This window comes from Natator depressus, chromosome 1, assembly GCF_965152275.1.
Source record: "Natator depressus isolate rNatDep1 chromosome 1, rNatDep2.hap1, whole genome shotgun sequence".
Classification (NCBI taxonomy): domain Eukaryota; kingdom Metazoa; phylum Chordata; order Testudines; family Cheloniidae; genus Natator; species Natator depressus.
In genome coordinates, this window is record NC_134234.1 from 79,962,703 (window position 1) to 79,986,804 (window position 24,102).

The 24,102-nt window shown below is 40.2% G+C and overlaps 1 protein-coding gene across 12 annotated transcripts in view; it reads right to left on the reverse strand.

The window, feature by feature from the left end:
* Positions 1-24,102, reverse strand: part of MYCBP2 (MYC binding protein 2) — a 409,657-nt gene that overhangs the window by 115,786 nt on the left and 269,769 nt on the right. For all 12 annotated transcript variants that reach the window (XM_074962231.1, XM_074962238.1, XM_074962204.1 and 9 more), the window contains 3 exons: positions 22,682-22,779; positions 17,022-17,138; positions 16,068-16,208 (listed from right to left, as the gene is read on the reverse strand). In XM_074962231.1, coding sequence (XP_074818332.1) covers positions 16,068-16,208; positions 17,022-17,138; positions 22,682-22,779 — 356 coding nt within the window. The remainder of the gene's footprint in view (positions 1-16,067; positions 16,209-17,021; positions 17,139-22,681; positions 22,780-24,102) is intronic.

Sequence of the window (24,102 nt, forward strand, 5' to 3'; positions counted from 1 at the left end):
AAATTAAATAAAATCCTTGAACAGCAGTCATATTACAGTTTAACAATGGTATACAGGAGAGGTAATGAACTGTCTTAGATAAAAAATAAAGTCATACAGAAAGCTTCTGACAAGTTTTTCCACACATTGCTTTTCCAAGGTTGTACATGTTAAAAAAAAAAAACCTAAAATAAACCATCTCAAACACAGATCAAGTTTTACTAACATGAAAAATTTGCAATTTTAAAAACTAGAACAGAACAGTACTAATTCTGACAACTTTTTTAGAATAACATTATATCCATGTAATGCTTGAATAGGCATAATATTTATACACAAACAAGGTGGCTGATATCCGTCCTGTTAAGGTAGAAAGATGAAATATAGACATAGACATTTAGCATAAACCTAAGAGAACTATTAAAGCCTATATCTGTCTGATCAGTTTATTTAATTCAATTTATATTAACAGATGGAATGTCTAATTTTGCCATTTATTCTCAATGTCTATTCTTAACAGAGAAATGCAGACTTTCTGTACATAAAACAACATCAAAAATGATTTTTCTGGTGCTCTCTTTCAAAGTTGCATATTATTTTTGTGTTATAAAGCTGTATGTGAAAGCAATGAACATGAAATTATCAGCAGGAAAAAAAGCAATATAATGGCTGTGCAACAATGAATATACCGAATTAGTATTTCTCTTTTGTTTTACTTTTAGAACCTTAAAACATCATGTTTTCTTGGCTTACAATTTGCCGAATGCCAGTTTAAAGGAATGTACATGCATGTGTATGTTGGTTTAAAAACTCCTAATAAAATTCTGCCAGATTGAAAACAATGTTTCCATGTTGAAGAAGAAAAAATTAGATTGACAGACCTGCAAACGTGTCACATATTAGCCCTTATGCTGCCATTTGTAGACTCTCAATTCCTATTTTTTCCTTTGCAAACCAATTTTGAAAAAAAAAATCTCATTCCTTACACACAATTTTTTCATTAAGATTTGAAAATATTTTAAATGCAAATTACTTAAAGAACAACATATTTTAGCAGAGAATTTGGGGAGAGTTTAACAATTTTAATTCATTCGAATTTTCTGAAGCACAGTGTTACAATCATCTTTCTATCTTAGAGTGTTCTTTTACTCTGAAAACAACTCTAAAATGACATACTGGGAATCAATTTTTAATGTGCTTCAACGATTTCATACCAAATTCCCTCAGATTACAAGATACTCTCCCCCCCCCCACTCCCCCCCCCCACTAAACTCAGCCAACTAAACCTGTGATCTGGAATTTATATCTGATTCTTTTCTTTTTATGCCCTGCCACTGCAATAAAGGTTCAGGAGGCCAAATTCTTCCTGCAGGCACACCTGTACGAACCTGTTTGCTTACAATGGGCACAAGTGTAACAGAGCAATGTCTGGCTTGCAGAAGAGTTTTTCTTCTTAATGAATGAAATTTGAAATTAAGTAATTGAGAGATACACAAACACAGAATACCATTTTTACAGTATCACTCTTTAGAGCATAACCACACTTCAAAATTATATTAATCTAGTTTCTCACAAGAGAAACCTAAATTTCTCCCCATTACATATTGATCAATGGTTCATATACCTTTTTGTTATTAGTAATACTTTGTATTTATATAGCATCCTCTATAAGAAGGATGCTACATAAATACAAATCCTTTCAAAATCCTTTCTGTACATAATGAACTAAACTTCACAACATCCATACGAATTAGGTATTAGAACCATTTTACAATGAGAAAACCGATGTATAGGGAGATTAAGTAATTTGTCGAAAACCACAATCCACTTGGGCCAGAGCGAGGAACAGAACCATGGCCGCATGAATTCCAGATTCTTTGCTTTAACTACTTCTGCCCCTAAACTGAATCTTTTAATTGAAATGAGCAACATAATAGTGTCACCAATTACAATACTGTTCTTCAACCAAATGTGTTGCTGTTTCTAGTCCAAACCCCATTTTCAATGTTTTGAAGATATTTGAAAATTCTCTCCAACTGAAATTTGGCATAAATAAATCTTAGCCTAGAATGAGTTGTCTTTTAATCATCAAAACCCATTAATTACATTTTTACAATATAATACCCGTACAAATTTAAAAAACTTTACAGAACTTTTTTTTAATCTCTATAATTTTAAAATAGCATTTTAAAAAATGAAATTTCACAAGTCAGTATCCCACAGCATGCAGTAGTTCATTTAGATATTACTGTATGGCATGAGTAGCCCTGAACAAGAAATATTAAAATCAGTCAAATCATGGGAGTTAAAGTCTAATCCATGTCTTCTATTTGCTTGTTAACAGAGTTAAACCCTAGGGCGGGGATGAATTTTCACTCTAAGTAGGGAATGAGTACTTTGTCTTAGAGCACACAGGAAAGCAATCTTTTCACATATACAGTTACATCATCTATAAATTCAATGAAAAAATATATCCAATATTAGGACAAAGAATTTAAACATAAAAGTAAGAATTTCAAATGTAAAGGTTCACCCAGCATCAACATGGCTATACTGCAGCTACAATATGCAGTACAGAATTAACGCTCCACTAAATAGGTAGTATGTAACAATTCATTGTTAAATTTCGTGATGTTCACAAAGAAGCTGAAAATGGCATATGAAAGGCCAACCAAGAAGGAAAAGGCTAAGAGAAAATTATCCCAGTGCTCTGCAAATTGCTTGGCTCTGCATTCACTAGTAAATAAGAACGTACATAGTGATCTAGCATTTGGTCTTCTGATACTACAAAGTTTAAATGTCTCCCCAAAACTGCGAGCCTTTCCAAAGTCTGCCATGATAATCCAGTCCATTCTGATCTAACAAAAAACACACAAAAACTCAAAGGAATGGGATGCTAGAACCTTCTTAAAATAGTCCCTTGTCTCTGGAACAATCCCCCAAAGGAAATCAAGAGTCCTACACTATCAGGTGATGATGCATGATTCAACTTTTCACCAAAACACTCTCCAAATAACCAACTAGATGAAAATATCAGCTTCTTGTTTAAAATTATTTAAAAAATTAAAAAAATCAGTAATTCCCCTATCACCAGTGCTCAAATGGCATCAAAATGAGTCCACAGTCCTCTATCATACAAAGTTTACCAAATATATTTCATCTCAACTTTCAATTGCATGAATGTTTCTATTTTCCATGAATTTTATGAGTAAGTAGCCTTAAATGTAATTTTGATGGTCCTTAATTTTTCATGTTTCACTGTTTTTGACATGTTCATTCAACTCTGAATACTTTATTGTGATAGCACAGTGACATTAATCTTTGGTGAATCATTCTTTTTGAGAGTGAACAGACTGTACATTCTACCCAGAAAGGAAACCAACTTTGCTGTAATATAAAACGGTCTTGAACTATCTGACAAATACTGACAAGCCGGAACTTGCTGATATAAATGCCTACTTTTCCAGTGATGCAAAATACCTTTTAAACTGAAGACTGGTTTTTACAGAGAAATTAGAAGCACTATTAGTTAATAATAAATAATAAATAAGGCCCTATTTGAATCACTGATGATTGTCCAAAATTTGCAGTAATAAGGTCCATTATTACTTTTCCGTGATTTTCTGCTGTGGGCCAGCCGGGACTGAGAGTGGAAGCTCCCGCTGTTGGCAGCCCATTGTCAGCCACCTGGGGGCAGAGAGGGGGGCTCCCACTGTTTTCCGCTTGGGGCTGATAGCAGCTGCCCGGGGCTGACAGTAGGGGCTCCCACTGTTGGGGCAGACAGGACTCCGTCAGCACTGGGTATGGTGGGGTTCCTGTCGTCGAAATTTCAGTGGAAGCCTACTATTCCAGGGTCCGCAATTTCTGCAATATCGTGAATTAAGTAGGGCCTTAATAATAAATTATAAAGAATAATATCATCAACTACCTTACTATGGGTGATTAACACAAAATCCTGTGGAGATAGTTGTATTTCATAGTATTAAGTACTGCACTAATTGAGTAGAGGTATAGAACCACTTTTTAAGGTTAAAAATGTGGGTTAGCTTTTGAATACATCTTAAAATGATCATTTCCACGTATTTTACTTCCATGGATTCTGAATCAATGTAATTCACTATGCCTGTTACCATAGTGTCAGGCAGCGGACTGTGGTGGGAGAACATATTACTTACCTGCACAGTAACTTGAGTTCTTTGAGATGTTTTGTCCCTATGGTGTGCAGCTGTAGGATGTGTGCGCGCCTGTGTGCTCTCAGCTGGAGATTTAAATTAGCAGCATCTCTGAGTCCCCACCTGTGTACTATTCAACCCTGTTCTCTAGAGCAAGGGTGTACAGAGAAGAGTGGACCCCTACTGCTTCAGTTTCTTAACTATAGAGCCTAGAATACTCTGCAGCAGAGGAAAAGGGATGATGGAGATGAAACACCCAACATCTGAAGAACTCAAGTTACTGTGCAGGTAAGGAATCTCTCATCCTTCCTCAAGTATATGTCCCTATGGGTTGCTCTACTGTAGGAGACTCGCAAGCAATAACGCAAATGGAGTTGGGTGCTGAGGAGGCAGATCCAACATGGTTCGGATGACAGCATCACCAAAAGTTGCTTCTGTCTTTGAGGCAGGTAGGACAGCATAATGTTTGGAGAATGTGTGAACTGAGGACCAGATTGTGGCCCTGTAAATTTCCAGTATGGGACCGTCCTTAAGAATGACTATGGATGTGGACTGAGCCCTGGTAGAGTGGGCTGTCACTCTAGGAGAGGGACACATCCCAGCAGCTTCATAGTAGGCCAGGGTGTAACCCGAAACCCACACTGATAGTCTGTGTGTGGAGACTGTCCCTTCATTCTTTCAGCAAAGGATATGAACAGTCTGGGCAAAGCCCTAAAGTTAACTGGAGATCTCTATGTGGTGGGCAATCTGTGATTTCCATAGTTTTAGTGACAATGCATTAGGACCGGGATCAGCTGTATTAATTTAGATGGAATATATGGGCTAAAGATGTTAATATAACCCAGTCACACTGTCCAACATTAAACAGTGTTAAATAAGGTTCGAGGTTTGTTATACAGAGACCTCAGCCTGCTTAACACCATGGCAAATGCACAATTAAGCATCCTGTTAACCTTTTATTAAAGATAAAGGAGGAAAAAGTGTTACCACATTTGCAATTTACAGTTAAAATGAAAGCTTATTTAATACAACATCCCTGGTTCCCTTTCCCTTTAGTGGAGAGAATTCTTAGAAGGAAAACCCTTCTTGTTTGACAGTCTCTTAGACAGAATTAAAGATGGTAGTAAATATTGTTTTGGGAAAAAGAGAAGAAATTAGCTGAAATGAGCTGGAGCTGTTAGAGTTAAATTTTATTTTATTCCAGATGGTGTTGGGAATTCAGCTGGAGCTAGCAGAGGTGGTGATATTTGGTTACCTCTCTCTGGCCTGGTCACACCATCTCTCAAAATTAGAATGATGAAGGCTGGGGTCTGAGGAGATGGTGGGGGTGGCAGACACGATGGTAAAGCTTGCTTCAGGAGCTTGTGTCTTGTACTTCCTATTTCCTCCCTGAAATCTCTTTCTTTAAGGACCCAAAAAGGGACTGATGAGTGGAATTCATACCATCATTATTTTTGTCAACCAATTGGGCTAATATAAGAACCTACAAATGGCTATACTGTGTCAGACCAATGGTCCATCCTGCCCAGTTTCCTGTCTTCCGACAGTAACCAATGCCAGACACTTGAAAGGGAATGAACAGAACAGGGCAATAGTCAAGTAATCCATCCCCTATCAACAACTGGCAGTCAGAGGCTTAGGGGAACCTGGAGCATGGGGTTGCATCTCTGACCATCTTGGCTAATAGCCATTGATAGATACATCCTCCATGAACTTACCTAGTTCTTTTTGTAACTCAGTTATACTTTTGGCCTTCACAACATCCCCCGGCAATAAGTTCCACAGTTTGACTATGCACTGTGTGAAGAAACATTTCCTTGTTTGTGTTAAACCTGCAGCCAATTAATTTCATTGATGATCCCTGATTCTTATGTTACATGAAGGGGTAAACAACACGTCATTCACTTTCTCCATTCCAATCGTGATTTTATAAACTTCTGTCATATACCCCCCCTTAGTCATGTCTTTTCCAAGCTGAACAGTCCCAGTCTTTTTAATCTCTCCTCATATGGAAGTTGTTTCATACCCCTAATAATTTTTGTGGCCCTTCTTTGTACCTTTTCTATTTCTAATATATCTTTTTTCAGATGGGGCAACCAAAACTGCATGGAGTATTCAAGGTGTGGGCGTACCACAGATTTATATAGTGGCATTATGACATTTACTGTCTTATTTATCCCTTTCTTAATGGTTCCTAACTTTCTATTAGCTTTTTTGACTGCTGCTGCACCTTGAACAGATGTTTTCAGAGAACTATTGACAGTAACTCCAAGATCTCTTTCTTGAGTGGTAATTTAGCTAATTTAGATCTCATAGTTTTGTATGTATAGTTGGCATTATGTTTTCCAATATTCATTACTTTACATTTATCAACACTGAATTTCATCTGCCATTTTGTTGCCTACTCACCCAGTTTTGTTAGATCTCTTTGTAACTCTTTGCAGTCTTCTTGGACTTAGCTATCTGACACTTAATTTCAGTTAATCAATTTCCAGTTCCACAGTTTCTAATTTTACCAAGCATGATTTTAATCGAGTCCTTGAATTCTATTAACATGACTTTTTTTGTTTAGACTAATTTAGTCTCTGTCTGGTGTCTTTACATCTGTTTAAAACATTCATTACTAAAAACAACTTGACCTACTTTTCATTAACATTTGTTATTACAGGTTATTGTAACATCTTATAAACGTTCATATATTTATTACAATTAAATGTACAATTATGGTAAATTTGTAGGCCTAATTACTACACTAGTTCTTGCTCCCCCTTATCAATTATAGCAATTGACATCCTATTGTTACTCCTGAGGGCATTCAAAAAATTAAAAATTCTGCACCAAAAAAATAAAAATTCTGCACATAATATTTTAAAATTCTGCACCAGGTGTGACCAGGCAGGCTCAGTAAGGCAGGATCCCAGTGTGGAGGGGATTCTGAGTGCAGGCAGGAATGAGACTCAGCGGCAAAGTCTGGGTATAAGGGGGCCTGGATACACAGGGATTGGGTGGATGGGGGAGCAGCTCCCTGTACGGGGATCACTCCCCCTGCAGCTCAGCTAGGGATGGGTGCAGGAAGCAGGGGGTGGAGGGAGGGAGAGTTTGCAGAGCTTTCTTCAGTGTGTGAGAAATCTGGGGGTGGGTCTGACCCAGCCCCGGATGCTGTGCAAAGTCCTGTCCTTCCCAGCCCAGGTGGGACCAGTAGCTGAGCCCAGTGCAGGGTAGGTGTGATAAATGAGAGGGGGGATCGCTCCCTTTTGTGAACACCAAGTCAGTTGGCTATGGAATCCTCTTGGTGGTTGTTCTCTACTTGCTTTACCTGTAAAGGGTTAACAAGCCCACCAGTAAAAGGAAAGGAGTGGGCACCTCACCAAAAGAGCCAATGGGAGGGCTAGAACTTTTTAAAATTGGGAAAAAAAACTTCCCTTTGTCTGTGTGTTGTGGTTCTCTGGGAAAGAGGGAAACAGGGAGAAGTTATGCTGTGAGAAGCTGAAAACCAGGTATGAAAAACCATCAGATCATACCTAAAGATTGCTTATCTGAAACCCCAAATATATAAGTAAATTAGGAAAAGTCTAGGAAGATGTGATTAAGTTTATTTCTGTTTATTTCTTATTGACTTGTGGACTCCTCTGTGCTAACCCCAAACACTTTTTGTTTTGCTTGTAACCTTTAAGCTGGACCTCAAGAAGGTTATTCTTGATGTTTAAATTTTGTAAGTGTTTTTTTTAAATCTAGCAAAAGCCTAAGTTCCAGATGTATTTTCTTTCTTTCTGTTTTTAATAAAATTTACCTGTTTTAAGAACAGGACTGGATTTTTGGTTTGTGCTTATGTTGTTTAATTAGCTGGTGGCAACAGCTGATTTTGTTTGGGTTTTTTTCTGAGCTCTTTCCTGGAAGGGGGGGGGGCGTGCGTGAAAGGTCTTGAGGGTAGCCCACAGGAAGAAATTCCCAAGTGCACCTTTCTGGTTTCAAAGGGGTTTTTTGCATTTGGGTGGTGGCAGCAGCATCTACCCATCCAAGGTCAGAGAGAAAAAATGTAACCTTGGGACTTTTATACAAGCCTGGAATGGCCAGTATTAATTTTTAGAATCCTTGCAGGATCCCACCTTCTGCACTCCAAGTGCCAGAGTGGGGAATCAGCCTTGACAGTAGGAGCCACCATCTGTGTCTTCCCCTGCCACACCTTTCTGCCAGCTGCCCTGGGCCCCAGAAGCATACTGCTGGGGAGGGTTGCATGACCGCTCATGGCTTCCCCATCAGAAAGTCATTTTTCAGCAGGGAACAAATTCTACGCATGCGCAGTGGTGCAGAATCCACCCAGGAGTATATTGTCTATTATTACTGTGACTGAGTGGCCGTGAATGTCATGGAGAAAGTGCTTTGCTGGAGTCCAGGTAGATTATGTTCATTGCATTCCCCCATCCACCAAACCAGTTACCCTGTCAAAGAGGAAATAAAACTAGTCTGACATGATTTGTTCTTGGCTGCTAGTGATTACCCCTTCATCCTCCAAGAATCGAAGTCAGGCTGACTGTTTTATAGTTCCCTGGTTCCTCCTTTTACCCCCTTTTAAAGCTGGGCACTCTGGTAGCCCTTCTCCAGCCTTCTGGGACCTCTCCTGTCATCCATGAATTTGTAAAGATTATAGCCAGAGGCTCTAAGATTTCTTCAGTTAATTCCTGGAGTACCCTCGGGTGAATAGCATCAGGCCCTGCTGATTTTAGCTCATTCAAATTGGGCAGAAGATCTCTAATCTTTATTTATCCTGATCTGCATCCATTCTCCTTTACTGTCTATGGTAACTTCACTAATTTTCTGGTCACGTTATTTTCTGTGAGAAGACTGAAGCAAAGTAGGTATTGAGCAGCTCTACCTTTCTATCATCTTCCATTACCAGCTCACCTTCTCCACTGAGCAGCGGACCCACACCATCCTTGATCTTTCCTTGTCTGACATGTTTGAAGAACCCCTTCTTGTTGCTGCTAACATTCCTTGCCAGCTATTACTCAATCTTTGTCCCTACGCATTTACGTTATTCCCATGTGTACATCCTTGGTGACATGCCCCTCCTTCCATTTCCTGTATGTATCTCTTTTGGTTCTAGATAGCTAAAAAAGCTCCTTGTGCAGCCACACTGGCCTCCTGTGGCTCTTCTCATCTTTCCATAGCTTGATGTTGAGCTTCTAGTATTACATCTTTTAGGAAATGCCAGCCACTTTTGACTCCTTTTCTTCATAATTGTTTTTTCTGTGGGACCTTGCCTACTATTTCCGAGTTGCTTGAAGTCTGCCTTTATGAAATCTAGTGTCCTTATTTTGGTGTTCTCGTATCCTCCTTTCCATAAGATCTTGAATTCTATCAGATCACGATCAATTCCTCCCAAGTTCCCAACCACCTTCATAGCTGCAACTAATTCATCTTTGTTGGTCAAGACCAGATCCAAAATGGATGACACTAGTTGTTTCCTCAACTTTCTGAATCAAAGTTGTCCCCTAGACATGCTAAGATTTTGCAAGATATACTATGTTTTGCTGTAACAGTCTTTCAACAGATATTAGGGAAGTTAAAATCCCCTATTAGTACTAGCTTGTGTGTGTTAGCTAATCTTGTTACCTGGCTGTAGAGTGATTCATTCATTTCCTCTTCCTGCTTTGGTGGTAGACTCCCACCATAGCATTGCTGCTGTTCTTTCCCCTTTTATTCCTCACCCAGAGACTCTCAGCAGGTCTGTCGTTTCCTCAGAGCAAATGTATACATTCTTGATATACAGTGCACCACCACCTCCTTTTTCTCCATACCTATCCTTTTGAAACAAGCTATATCCCTCAGAGCTGGTACTCCAGTCATGGGAGTTGTTCCATCAAGTGTCTGTAATGCCTATTAATTAATAATTTTCTTCATATAGCAAGACTTCCAGTTCATCCTGCTTGTTTCCCATACTCCTTGTATTTGTAAATAAGAACGGCCATACTGGGTCAGACCAGAGATCCATCTAGCCCAGTAACCCGTCTTCCAACAGTGGCCAATGCCAGGTGCCCCAGAGGGAACGAAAAGAACAGGTTATCAAGTGACCTGTCCCCGTCACCCATTCCCAGCTTCTGGCAAACAGAGGCTAGGGACACCGTCCCTGCCCATCCTGGCTAATAGCCACTGATGGACCTATCCTCCATGAACTAATCTAGATCTTGTTTGAACCCTGTTATAGTCTTGGCCTTCACAACATCCTCTGGCAAAGAGTTCCACAGACTGACTGTGTGTTGTGTGAAAAAAAATACTTCCTTTTGTTTTAAACCTGCTATGTATTAATTTCATTTGGTGGCCCCTAGTTCTTCTGTTATGAGAAGCAGTAAATAACACTTACTTATTTGCTTTCTCCTTACCAGTCATTTTATAGACCGCAATCATATCCCCCTTAGTCATCGCTTTTCCAAGCGGAAAAGTCCCAGTCTTATTAATCTCTCCTCATACGGAAGCCGTTCCATATCCCTAATAATTTTTGTTGCCCTTTTCTGAACCTTTTCCAATTCCAAAATATATTTTTTGAGATGGGGTGACAACATCTGCATGCAGTATTCAAGATGTTAGCGTACCATGGATTTATATAGAGGCAATATGACGTATTCTGTCTTATTATCTATCCCTTTCTTAATGATTCCCAAAATTCTGTTAGCTTTTTTGACTGCCGCTGCACATTGAGAGGATGTTTTCAGAGAGCTATCCACAATGACTCCAAGATCTCTTTCTTGAGTGGTAACAGTTAGTTTAGACCCCATCATTTTATATGTATAGTTCGGATTTTGTTTTCCAATGTTTATTACTTTGCATTTATCAACACTGAATTTCATCTGCCATTTTGTTGCCCAGTCACCCAGTTTTGAGAGATCCTTTTGTAGCTCTTTGCAGTCTGCCTGGGACTTAACTATCTTGAGTAGTTTTGTATCATCTGCAAATTTTGCTACCTCACTGTTTACCCACTTTTCCAGATCATTTATGAATATGCTGAATAGGACTGATTCCAGTACAGACTCCCGAGGGACACCACTATTTACCCCTCTCCATTCTAAAAACTGATCCTTTATATCTACCCTTTGTTTCCTATCTTTTAACCAGTTGCCAGGCCATGAGAGTCCCTTTTATCCCATGACAGCTTAGGCTTTCTGAAAATCTAAGCACACTATATCCATTGGATCCCCCTTGTCCACATGGTTGTTGACCCCCTCAAACAATTCTATAGTAGCTTGGTGAGACATGATTTCCATTTAAAAAAAAAACAAACAAACCTATGTTGACTCTTCCCCAACAAATTATGTTTATCTATGTGTCTGACAATTTTGTTCTTTACTATAGTTTCAACCAGTTTGCCTGGTACTGAAGTCAGATTTACCAGCCTGTAATTGTCGGGATCACCTCTGGAGCCCTTTTTAAAATTGGCATCACATTAGCTATCCTCCAGTCATTTGGTACAGAAGCTGATTTAAATGATAGATGATTTAATTGTATTTTTAAACTCTATTTTCCAGAGTTTATGCTCCTTTTTATTTTCCTCACTAGGATTTAACTTCCACTTTTTATATAGGCATCAAAGATATTTTGTGGACTGCCCTGTTGCTTTTTGTCTTGCCTTTTTAATGTAGTTGTGTTTTCTAGTGCCTTCTCCAAAAATCAGCCTCTTCCCCTTGTCTTCATTAATTGAGCCTAGCTGCATATTGGCTGGATTTTTGTCACCATCCCCAATTGGCCCTTTTTAAAGTTTGATGCTCTCCTTGTCAGGTTAGCCAGACGATGTCCAAAGTTGCTCTTCCTAGTATTTGATAGATGGAGCCCATCCCAGCATGGGAGCCCTCTTTCCTGGAACATGAGCTTGTTGTGAAGCCAAAGCCCTCTCGCCGTTTACTTCCATGTAGTCACGCGTTTACTTCCATGATTCGACGGTCCCCAACACAGGCCTTTTCCTTCAACAGGGAGGATGGACGAGAACACCACTTAGACCCCAAACTCTCTTATCCTTCTTCCCAGAGCCATGAAGTCTGCAGTGACCCGCTCTAGGTCATTCTTGGTAGTATCGTTGCTGCCCACGTGAATAAGTAGGAAGCGGTAGTGGTCTGAGGGCTTGATGAGTCTCAGCAGACACTGTGTCACATGATCAGTGCAGACATGGTGGAAAAGATAGGAGTAGATAGGCTCTAGTAGTTAGAGAGTCTAGAGCAGTGGTTCTCAAAGTCGGTCCGCTGCTTGTTCAGGGAAAGCCCCTGGCGGGCCGGGCCGGTTTGTTTACCTGCCATGTCTGCAGGTTCCGCTGATCGCAGCTCCCACTGGCCACGGTTCACCGCTCCATGCCAATGGGGGCTGCGGGAAGGGCACGTCTCTCGGCCCATGCTGCTTCCTGCAGTCCCCATTGGCCTGTAGTGTCGAACCGCGGCCAGTCGGAGCCATGATCAGCCGAATCTGCGGACATGGCAGGTAAACAAACCGGCCCGGCCTGCCGGGGCTTTCCCTGAACAAGCGGAAGACCGGCTTTGAGAACCATTGGTTTAGAGTATCTCCAAATGAAATCTATTTGCTGAAGGTATGGATTTTCCAAGGTTGGTGCATAGGCCCAGAGACTGAAACAGGGCTAGGACCTTCTTGGATGCCAACTGTTGTGGGGTGGCCCTTGAGGAGCCAATTGTTCAGACAAAGAAAGATTGCTATACCCCTTCAATGCAAGTGAGCCATGACTAATAAGAGGATCTTTGTAAAGGTGCCACAGAGAGGTTGAAGGGAAGGAACCAATACTGATAATGTTCTGTACCTATGCCAAAGCACAGAAAGTATTTATAGGAGGGGTGCATAGCAACATGAAAATACGTGTCTTGAAGATCAAGGGCAACAAACGAATTGCTCTAATTTTGGGGTGGGATTACTGTAGTTAGAGTCACCATCCTGAAATGCTGTGAAAGAATGTATGTGTTCAGGTTTCTGCGGTCCAAGACTAGCCTTCAGTCACTGTTTCTTTTGGGGACTTTATTCTGACAAATGTTGGGAGAACTAGCTCTGTTGTATCCAGACACAGGAGGGAATGGACTCCTGCTTTAAGAGACCTTCTGAGAGTGGTCCCCGCAGAGGGAGGGGGAGGAGAGTTGGGGAAAGAGTAGAGATCTCCCTACCTGTGACTTCCTTTTGACAACCTAGACAAGTGTCACAAACACCCCCTTCCTGCAGATCTGCTGATCAAACCCACCATCCCACCCCATCTCCCTTCGGGCACCACTATCCATTTTATTTCTTCGGAACTTATCACAGACATGAGAATCCTAAAGATGGTGTCCACAAGACTAAAATCGACTGCATAGGAAAGTGGTGGTGGTGGTATCAACACCTCATCATAGGAGGCGGCGGACTTGTGTGATGGAAATGTCTCTTCCATTGGTAGCTGTTGTTCCTCCTATACTACTTGTGTTAGGGAGACATGATCCCAGTGGCTGCACTTGTGGTGCCAGTGGTGGTTATGGCACCGACAGGTATTCCAAAAATGGCCTCTTCCAGTCCCCATAACAGGCTCAGAAATTCCAATAGCACCATAGTGCTGCCAGGTAAGGGAAGGGTCCCTGGGGTATTCATGTTTGGAATGCCTGGGGCATCTTCTGGGTTCTAATGAGTCCCCCTTGGGGTACATTTCAAGAGGCATAGGGTGGTAAGGTAGTGAGTTAAAGCTTAACAAAATTTCGGAGTCCAAAGGCAAGACTCCTAGGTATTGGTGCTGAGGCCAGTAACGGAGGCCAAGAAGGTGCTAGACGAACTGAAGGACAGATAGGTACTGGAAGGTTGGCTCCTGCTGTCAGGTGTAAAGGGTTGATGACTGACAGTGTAGCAGTACCGGAGGGAAGTGTCTCTCGGTAGCCCTTAAGGGAGGACTCTGGGTCCTTGGAGATGAACTGATTCTCATGAGAGAGGAATCTTGAGGATGTTAGAGGGCTATGGTAGTGGATAGTCAGAACTGGGAGTGGTACCGGATCCCTTGGCGGTGACAATAACCAAGCTGGCATCGAAGATGGTATCAAAGTGGCCATCAAAGCCATATCTCCGTGCTCTGAATGCATACAACCCAAAACGGATAGTGCTGGAGAGGGAGCAGAGGTTCAATAAGAACTCCAAGAGAATGTCAATACGAGTGCCTTAGGCTTTTTCAAGCCTTTCATTTTAGCACAGTCTCAATACCACAGACAATACTGAGGATGGTACCTCCTGGTGCTTCTTACTGGCAGGCTTACTGGGGTGGATCATCATCACAGGTGGTACTGATGCCTTGGTATTGGGGTTTGTTGAAATCTTAGTGGCATCTATTATTGGACATGAGGTTTCTCTGCAGTAGGTTCTAAGGGGTGACTTACTCCTTCCTCTGGACTTGCTTTCAGGGGAATGAGGCTCTCTTTTCTTATAGTGTTTTGTCTGAGGCAGCCTTGGTCATCTGTACAATCTGAGAGAATGAGGCCAAAGTAGGGGGAATTGGGACCCTGTGGTCCTTAGGGAACATTCCAACATCACTCTTCTTTCTTTGAGAAATCTGCTTTTAAACCTCATGCCAAACTTGCACATGGATGGGAACTGTGAATGTCTGAGACACCAGTGACAGCTGGAGTGCCTGTTGCTCCAGGGGAAACATCTAAAGCAGGTCCAGAAAGGTTTGAATCCTGGGGCCTTTGGCATATCCCCGAAGTTAGGCCAATGACCAAAGTGACTGAGGAATCTGTCCTAGCTGAACATTAGGGGGAGGAGTGGCAACACACGCCGCCCCCCCAAGCCAAAACTATATCCAAGTAAAAACTAAATACTAACGTAAAATAAAAGGCAAGAGAAGAAGCTTCTAGGAAGCAGTGGACACCACAGTTGCTTCATCTCAATCTGCAGGCAGTTGAGAAGGAACAGAAGTGGCACAGGTCCTCTACTCAAAGACGACGGTGTGTTTCTTAATGCAATAGGTTTTCTACCCAGATACTTCCATTGATATGATTTCTATTGGGAAAGATCCCAAAATAAAAAAGTGTTTTTCTGTCAACATACGATTTTACTGGCAAGAAGGAAAAATCTAAAGGTTTTGGTTTCATGATGTAACTGATGTATGCATTTAGATACTATGACACAACAGAAGGCACTGTCTACTTTCAAGTTCTAGTGCTTGTGATTTTCTTCTAAAAGCCACGCACCTACATTTTGCTTATTGCTATTATAAATTCATTAACATGATTCCCCCCCCCCCCCAAAAAACTCTTGGAAAAATCTTTTGATGGCAAGAAATTGCTGGCTAATGTGAAGACTCAACTGTGAAAGCCACAAAGAGATTGACCAATGAAAAATTAGTAGACCCTAAAGAGCATTCCAACAGTCTAAAATTTTTACTCCCAGTAACACCACCATTCCACCTTAGATGGTTTATCATCAATTGTACTGCATTGCCATAAAGTGGGTGTAATAATATTCCGAAAAAGACTAAAAGTACCCAAACATGAAATGAAAAACTCCTCCCCATTTGTTATAAAACAAATAAATATTAAGCTAATGTATGCAAATCACAGCATCAATGGGCAGTGTTATGAATAATTAAGTTTTAGACTAAAATAAAAAACAACTGGCGCAGACCACATACTCTCCAATATGACTGATCCTCATTGCACAATTATAGTCATGGTCCCTGCTTTGTTATTTCTTTCTTTTCTTTTTTTTTGGGGGGGGGGGGGAATGTTCAGCATAAAGGGCCTTAACCTTTCTACACTCCACCCTCATTACACAGTAGCCCTGAAGAATTCAAACAAATATAAGGCAATACGTAGTACAATGTGGTTTACCTCAGGACTGAACAGTTGCAGCCTTAATTAAAGAAAACCTTGTAATGAGGACAGAGTGTACTGCTAGTAATCTTCAAAGGCACCTTTTACTTACATCAACAGGGACCAGAAGGCTCTTGCCAAGATGCTGGTTAAAGGAGAGGCACCAGGCTTCAGTGTAACCATTCATGTTAGGAACATACTTCTTTATTGTTTCATCATTCAGTCTCAGCCATACTCCATCATCATTGTGGATCTATGGGAAACAAGCAACAAAAACAAGCCATGCCTTCCTGCAACTAATACATAGCTAGCAAAGACTAAAAGATTTCAGACCAGGCAGAAAATGGTAACATTAGAGATAAGCTCTTTGCTATTGTGGTAGGAGACATGGAAAGATAGGGAATAGTGTTGAGAAATTTAAAGCAGCAAAGAATGCCAAAGCAGTATGAAGAATAAGTTTTAAGAAGCTAAGTTGTGAAAGTCACTTGTACCAGGCACTGAAAGTAAAAAGAAACACTAGAAAAATTCATTAAGAATTAAAGCCAGGCCTTTTCTAATAAAAATTGCTTCTCCCCACCTTTCACTTTTATGTTTCATCAGCACCACTTTGGTTTTTATAACTTCAATTAAATATGAAGTTACATTATAAGGAAAATACATGCACAATTACTCAATGTTATGATCTTTCAGAAACGTAAAAGAAAGATTCATAAAAATACTTTCTACAACTTCAAAATTTTAATGTAGTGTTTAATATATAGATTAAATGTTAGAACAGCCAATCCCTAGAGATACCATACCAAATGTTTAACATAATGAGCTTTTACTATTACTACTCCTCTTCTTCAGGCTGTAGTCTCAAAGTTTGTTGTAGGTAAAAAAAGTAAATAAATAAAAATAAGTAAAATGACATCTTAAAAAAACTGAACTGATGTAAAATACAAAAATCTAAATATTTGATGTACATTTGTTTAATTACAGATAAGGCAAAGTCTATACATGAAAATTAGACCATTTATTTACATCTTCACCCCTTTTATTTAAACAGCAGTTTCTTATGAATTACCTCGTCAATAAAAGTGATGGATCCATTGACTTTCACTATGCCTATTTGCTCACTCTGAAGGGAAGGGTGGCTACGGATACGAAGCCCTGCACTGTCCTTGGCCACAAATTTGCGAACCTAAGAAAGGCAAAGGCAGACAGTAAGGTAGAAAAAAATTGAAAGAGAATGCTCAAGAGTATACAGAAATAGGTTCAACAGATTCTGAAACGTTACAGTGATGAGATGGCAGTCTCAAGAGTTTGTTGCTAGTTTCCCATGGCTGCTGTATAAAGCTTCCATTTTTATTTATAACCAATACAAAATCTTATAGCAAAACTATGCTCAACTAAAAAAAATTATAATATGAACATATGAACATCAGACACTTCTGTGAAATACTATCTTCACATTTTATTTTATTTCTTTAAAGTTTCAGTGTTAGGGGTTTGTTTTTTTTTTTAACAGGTCCATAAACCGTAATAACTGTACAGCCCAAGATCACTAGTTTCTATTTGGTGGAGCATCTCAACATTACAGCTTTGGAGAAATATTGTTTCTAATTGATATCTGTCAAAATTTGCCTAAATAATGTTTCAAACACCAATCTAAAGCCAGTAGCCATCCCTCATTGTATCTGCGTCGTAACCATCCAGTTGTTTATCCCTTCCTCATAGCAAGTTTACATCAGGCCCTCCTTATTGCTGTTTTGATTTGCAATAGTACCTATTCCACCCAAATCTTACTGCCATTCTTCTCCCATCCTACCCTACTATCAGATTTGTGCCCTATGCTGGGTGAATTTAAGCTCTTGAAGATTAGTGGTTTAAGATATACATACAGTCTAAGGAATATGTGTTCTTCCTCACTCTTGCAATCTATATTTTAAAACTAAGTTTTCCAGCATCAACAGTTTTCATGTAAAAACTAACAATACTGTAACACAAAATCTTTTACAGACCCTTTGAATCTTGTTAAGAAAAAAAGTATTCAAGATAAGATATTTAAACCTTCTGAAGTGCATTAATCCTCTTTTTAAAAGAAACAATATTAAGTTCCTAAAAGAATTTATAACACTTTTTGCAAACATTTTCATTTGAAAAAATCCTTTTAGAAAATAGTAATAAATTAAAGCAAAATATGATCCTTACATCTTTTCTGTACATCTATTCACTTCAAGACACTATATTTAGCATTATGTTCATACTAGCAATCCTCTCCCTCAAGGGATCTAGAGAAAGATCTCTCTTCCAGCAGGCAGCACAAAGGCCAGCTAAATTGGCACTGTCAATTTGCAGCGGTGTCAATTCAGCGAGTCTGGGGAATACATGCTAAGTCAATGGGAGACGCTCTCCTGTCGACATAGCACGGCGTAGACACTACTGTAAGTTGACCTAAATTACGTCAACTTCAGTTAGTTAATTTATGTAACTGAACTAGTGCGACTTAGATCAACTTACAGCATTAGTGTAGAACAGCCCTAAGACCTGCATTCAGAACAGCTGCTGCTGTATGCTTCAGGTATATTATTTATAAGCCTCCTGACCACTGGGGTATTTAGCCACCTTCTTCCCCTTTGGGTGAAAGGGGAAAAAAAAAAAAAAAAAAAAGAAATATGGATTTCCTAAACAATTCTGTCCTATTTATGTAGATATTTTTATTATCTTTCACACACCTATGTTATAAAGATGTATACTTATGATGAATAGAAGGAAGTACTCATTCCAGCGGAAAGTAGCATCTGGTCTGCACACATTTTTGAATTCTCGTAACACCATTCATCTTTATAAAATGCAGAGTGTTAATTCACTACTGACAGCGTCCCCAACTTGTTGCCAAAGCTATGGGAAGTAGGATTGCTGTATTAGCACCCAAAAAGTGAAGGAGTGCAACGATTCAAACGGTGGATGGGTAAAATCTTGGAATTACAGATTTTAGTTTCAGGGAGACACAATCTATGATGAATTTAACACTATGGCTCAGAGATATGCAGATGACTGAGGAGAGGTTGTTTTCCCTGCAGCAGCCGATCATCAAATTCAGGATTTCTTACTGTAGTTAGGAGTAGGTGAGATTTAGAACTGTTGACAGACTGAAGAAACAACAATATACTACAGATTAGAAGGCTCCACTGATTCAGCAATGACCTCCTCTTTGCCCATGATGCCAGCTACAATGCTCTGTTAGTCTCCTTTTCCCACTCTGCCCCTTATGTACTGAATGTCCTCTACATCAACCAGTAGTCAAGCCACAGCTCTTCTCTTAATTCAAAAGTTATTTCTGACCACTCACTTCTACCATGGAGCCCACAAGAAGTGAACCAAATAAAATATTCCAATAATGCCTTCCTCCCTCCATCTAAAAAATCCTCAAATTATTTCTTCCTCTAATGCCTTGTCTACACTATGGGGGCAAGTAAACCTAAGTTAGCAACTCCAGCGATGTGAACAACATAGCTGGAGTCGACGTACCTTAGGTCGACTTACTCTGGTGTCTACACCGTGCTGGATCGATGGGAGACACTCTCCTGTCGACTTAACTTATGCTTCTCATTCTGGTGGAGTACCAGAGTGGATGGAAGAGTGATCTGCGATCTATTTAGTGGGTCTTCAATAGCCCCTCTAAATCAACCCCCAGTGCATCGATCACCACAGCATCGATACCCGGTAAGTGTAGACATGCCCTGAGATTCCAAGTGGATCCCACCATCTGTCTGTTTCCATTATATCGTCTCCATTTTGTGCCTAGTACAGTGTCAGGAACATTGTCTATTCATTGAGTTTTGTTCCCTATTGATTCCAAGCCATATCCCATAACGTATGACAGTTTTTGTTTGTTTTGTAAAAAGGTGCAAGAAATATTTTGATGTTTTGTCCAAAACAGCTCTATGTTTCCTAAGCCAAAGAGGCTTATATGCTCATGAAAAACAGGTCTGGACCGCGAATCGATCCCTATCTACAAGTATGTTCTGATCATCAAGTTTAACGGTCTTCAAATGAATATCTGGACTATTTTTGGAGAACCAGGGCCTCCTACTCAAGTGTGCGGCAAGGAATATCAATTTTTTTATATGACCTTTGGAAATAAATGAGTTCGGGGGGAAACAGCAGTTGAGGTGTCCACACCTGTCACAGTGTACCACAGTGTACCAACTGTCAGAGCCCTGCTGTTACTCATTTTAGATAAGCATTTCCCTGACTTCCTGTTTGGGGCTGATACAAACAGGTCTACCTGAGGTTCCTGCAGCATGGATAATATCCAGTAGAAGGTCTTATTGTTCAGGCTACAATTCCCTTTAACTCATGGGCTCCCTTTAGGTTTGCCACAGTTAGCATAAGTAGTTTTTCTGCTGATGAGGAGAATATCCTTGCTTCCCATATTAGAGACTGGCTTCTTATTCTTTTCTGGTAGCCTACATGAGTGCACAATCATCAAAATATGTTACTGTACCAGTTTGGCTGCCCTCAGATCCAGTTAGTTACTGATACTGTTCTTCTCATGGTTGTGCCAAACATACTGAAACAGGATCCACAGGTTGCATCTGTCCTTATGGATTCCGTTGATAGAATGTAGTGTGGAATTTCTTGCCTATTCAATTACTCTGATCACCACCACAATCATAGAAAAGAGGTACTTGTTCTGAGTATTCAGATGGTTCAGGACTGGATGAAACTGACACAACCTTCACTAACAAAGATTTGGAACAGAAATCTAGACCTTCCATTTTAAATACTAGAAAAGGAAAAATGAATTCAGAATCATGTTCTGCCACCCATGTTTCAAACTCTTTGGGGCTCAGGCACATTTAGGATTAGTCATGTTGGCTAAGAAATTGGAAGATTCCAAAGCTTTTCTGTAAAATATTTTATTTTAATCTTTTCTAGTTCCAGTTCTTTACTGTTAATTAGACCAAGCAAGATTTCCACTGAGAATGGAATGTTTTGTCCAAAATAGCTCTAGATTTCCTAAGCCAGAAAGGGTGATATGCTCATGAAAAACAAGTCTGGACTGCGAATCAGTCCCTATACAGAAGGGATGCATCTCTTTACAACTACCAGCACCCTGTAATCTGTCAATTCCTTCTGCAACCTCCTGCAGTCATTTTTGCAAGTTTTATTCCTTTCTAAAGAAACCCTTGACTTGTCTAAATAAGACACAAGTGTCTCTCTCCAGCTGAAATGAAGTAATTAAATTCTCCCAATGGCAGGGTCATGAAGACTGATAAAAGGGTCTGCATTTGCAACTAATGACATTTCATGCACTTGTTGAATGCTTGGCAAACCATTACTTTGGTCAGACTGCCCAATATCTTTAGAACCATGAAAAAGATGGAGGACACCTCAAAACAAAATGCTAAAATAAAGATGTATAAAGGCTTCTCTCTGTGGCACATAAAATGTGAAGAGGAGCACATCTGTAAATTTCTGGGGCTGTCTTGGTGGCTTTCAATTCTGCAGAATCTGTCTCAACGGATCCAAGATGAAGTCCAGAGCAAGTTCTTTGGATATTAGTTTGAGCAACCATTTGTCAACAATGATCCATGACAACACCAAATCTCATTCCCTACCCCATTGGGTAGCTAGAACAGTTGCTTTTTTCCGCTCACTCCTCTCTCTCTGAATTGCTTATCTTCAGTGTACTTCACAACATGACAGATGCTGGAACTTCTTTAGCTAGACTGGTAGCCACCCACAAGTATAACATTACACCAGAAATAATGAATACTTAAAGAGTTCATGGATGTAATGGTGAGAAAGATAAGGGGGATAGGGAGAAAAAGGAGGACAGAAGGAGAAAATCATGGTAGGCAGGTGAAGTGACAATGAAGAGACTGAGGGAAGGAGGACAAGAAGTAGCAAACAATCAGCAAAGGAGAAAGAACATTTGAGTAAAAGCTGTAGAGCAGTTTGATGACATCTGTGGATATAGGTTCTGCTGAAACTGCTTCTGCAGATGCACTGGATGGCTCACATCTCTGGCAAGTTCCAACCTGAAGTTATCTTTTTCCCAAGCTCACAAGACTGAGGTTGTGTGTGTGTGTGTGTGTGTGTGGAGGGGGGCGGGGGGAAGGGGAGAAGGGCGCGGAGGGGCAGGTTTACATTTCCAAATCTTATATGAGTGCATGTACAGGGTTGGCCAGTAAGGGAAAGTTAAAAATTACAGATAGGGTAAGTTTAAAAGAGGGCTGGAAAAGGGTTTGGGGAAGAAATAATTTAGAGGAGAAAGAAGAGAGAAAATGTGAGAGGAGGTAGAGAACACAATTCAGGGAGAGGGAAACAGACAAAGATAAGATTTTATTCCCAGTGACAGAGAAGAGAGGATTACTAAAAAATAAATGTGGAAGTCTCTTTAAATTGTTTTGTCCCTCTCATAAATCATAGTGCTGAATAAAAGAAATTACCATTCCTTTGGTAAACCGTTTCAGTGCTGTGTAATGATAGGCGTGGAGTCACCAAGGATCTGCATGCTTGGGTGTCAAACCACATGGAAGCCAGTAACTGCACGATTTTGCAATTTGAGGAAAAGAGGTTAACTAGAAACAAGTTGAAATTCCCCTCCTTTTGTGTGTGCGCGGGCATTCGGTACATAAAGGTAATTTGCAAATATTCTAGTTTAGAATTACCATTTTAACCCACCAAAATGTACAAAGAATCCAAGTATTTTGGATTCTTAGTTCTCCAAACCTTGTTTGGTTGAGGTTCTACTTTTGGTTTGACAAGTTGTGTTCCAGGTGGTATCATCCCTTTTGGAGGGTCTTTTACTTTCACTTCTAATCCAGCATCTGTAAACAAACAAAAGTTAAAAATGAAAAAGTTAAACAAAGAAAAAAGACCATTTTAAGGGGATAGATTTCCACAAGAGATTAATTATCCATCGTTATTGGCATGGTTAGGTACTATACTATTAAATGTTATCTTGTTCAGTCAACATAAAATTACAACTGAAGGTCCATAGATTGCAGCATAGATTGCCTCAGGACATGAATACGTAGTGTGCTCAATTGGCTAAAATAAACCAGCTGAAATTTATTTTATTCCTTGGTTGGAAAAAAAGGATAGGGGGGGGGGGGGGGAGAGAAATGTCTCTCAGAACTAAAGTTAACAGACATAGTATATCTGGCAATCCCACACTGTGGACTGGTCCTTCCCCATGTAGTTCAGAGATGAATTCAGCAGGGCCCACCTCCTTTCATAACTACCAGACCAGCGAAAGCCTGCCAAAACTGGCTATCCTGAAGTTGTACTAATATTAAAAACAAGTGTACTAAGACACTACAAATATAATTATCTACAAGCAAGGAAAGATCATTTAAATTTGTAACCTGTCACAGGATGACTAATTCCTTTAAGAAGTAACAGGTCCAGGCCCAGCTATGATTCCCTCTGTTCTCCTCCCCAGGTGGGGAAAATTATCAGATACAGGACAGGCAGGTCATGTGGCTAAATCAAGATGGAGATAAGAGAGAAGCCTCTAGAGACTGAGAGCCTTAGGGGGAGAAGAGAGGGTAGACAGCTTGGAAAGGAGAATATTTGTCTACAAGGACAGTCCCCGTAGGAAGTCTGTGGGCTGTTGAACCAAGAGGAGATCTGTGAAACAGGGCTAGAACCTGACTACTGATAGGCCGGGGTAAGCTGGCCTTAAATCACAGTGTAGGCCCCCAGAAGGATGTGGGACACCTGAACCAAGGAGAAGAGCCTTTGCCCAAGTTATAGCACAGGCCCCCCAAAAGAAGAAGAATTTGGAACTGAGGGAAAAAGTAATAGAATATTTGAGTACTTAAGTATTCTGGACTGTGAACATGAAGGCCATGCTTTTAAGAATCTATTAATATGAGGATCTTCTGAGAGGAATTATTTGGGTTGCAGCCCAACATAGGGCTCTCAGAGACACCTTGTGCAGAGGCCAGCACCTAGACTACACTGCAGAAACTGGAGTAATTGGTAAATATCAGATTTCTGATGGTTAATGTCTTTATATTAGGTAGTTATCTGGCCCACATTATGTCAGTACCCAGCCCGGGCAAGCCAATGATCCAACCAGCAAATTTGGTGATAACTTCTGGTGAAGTGCCACCTGAGGCATGTTGTGCATATGCTAAGACGAC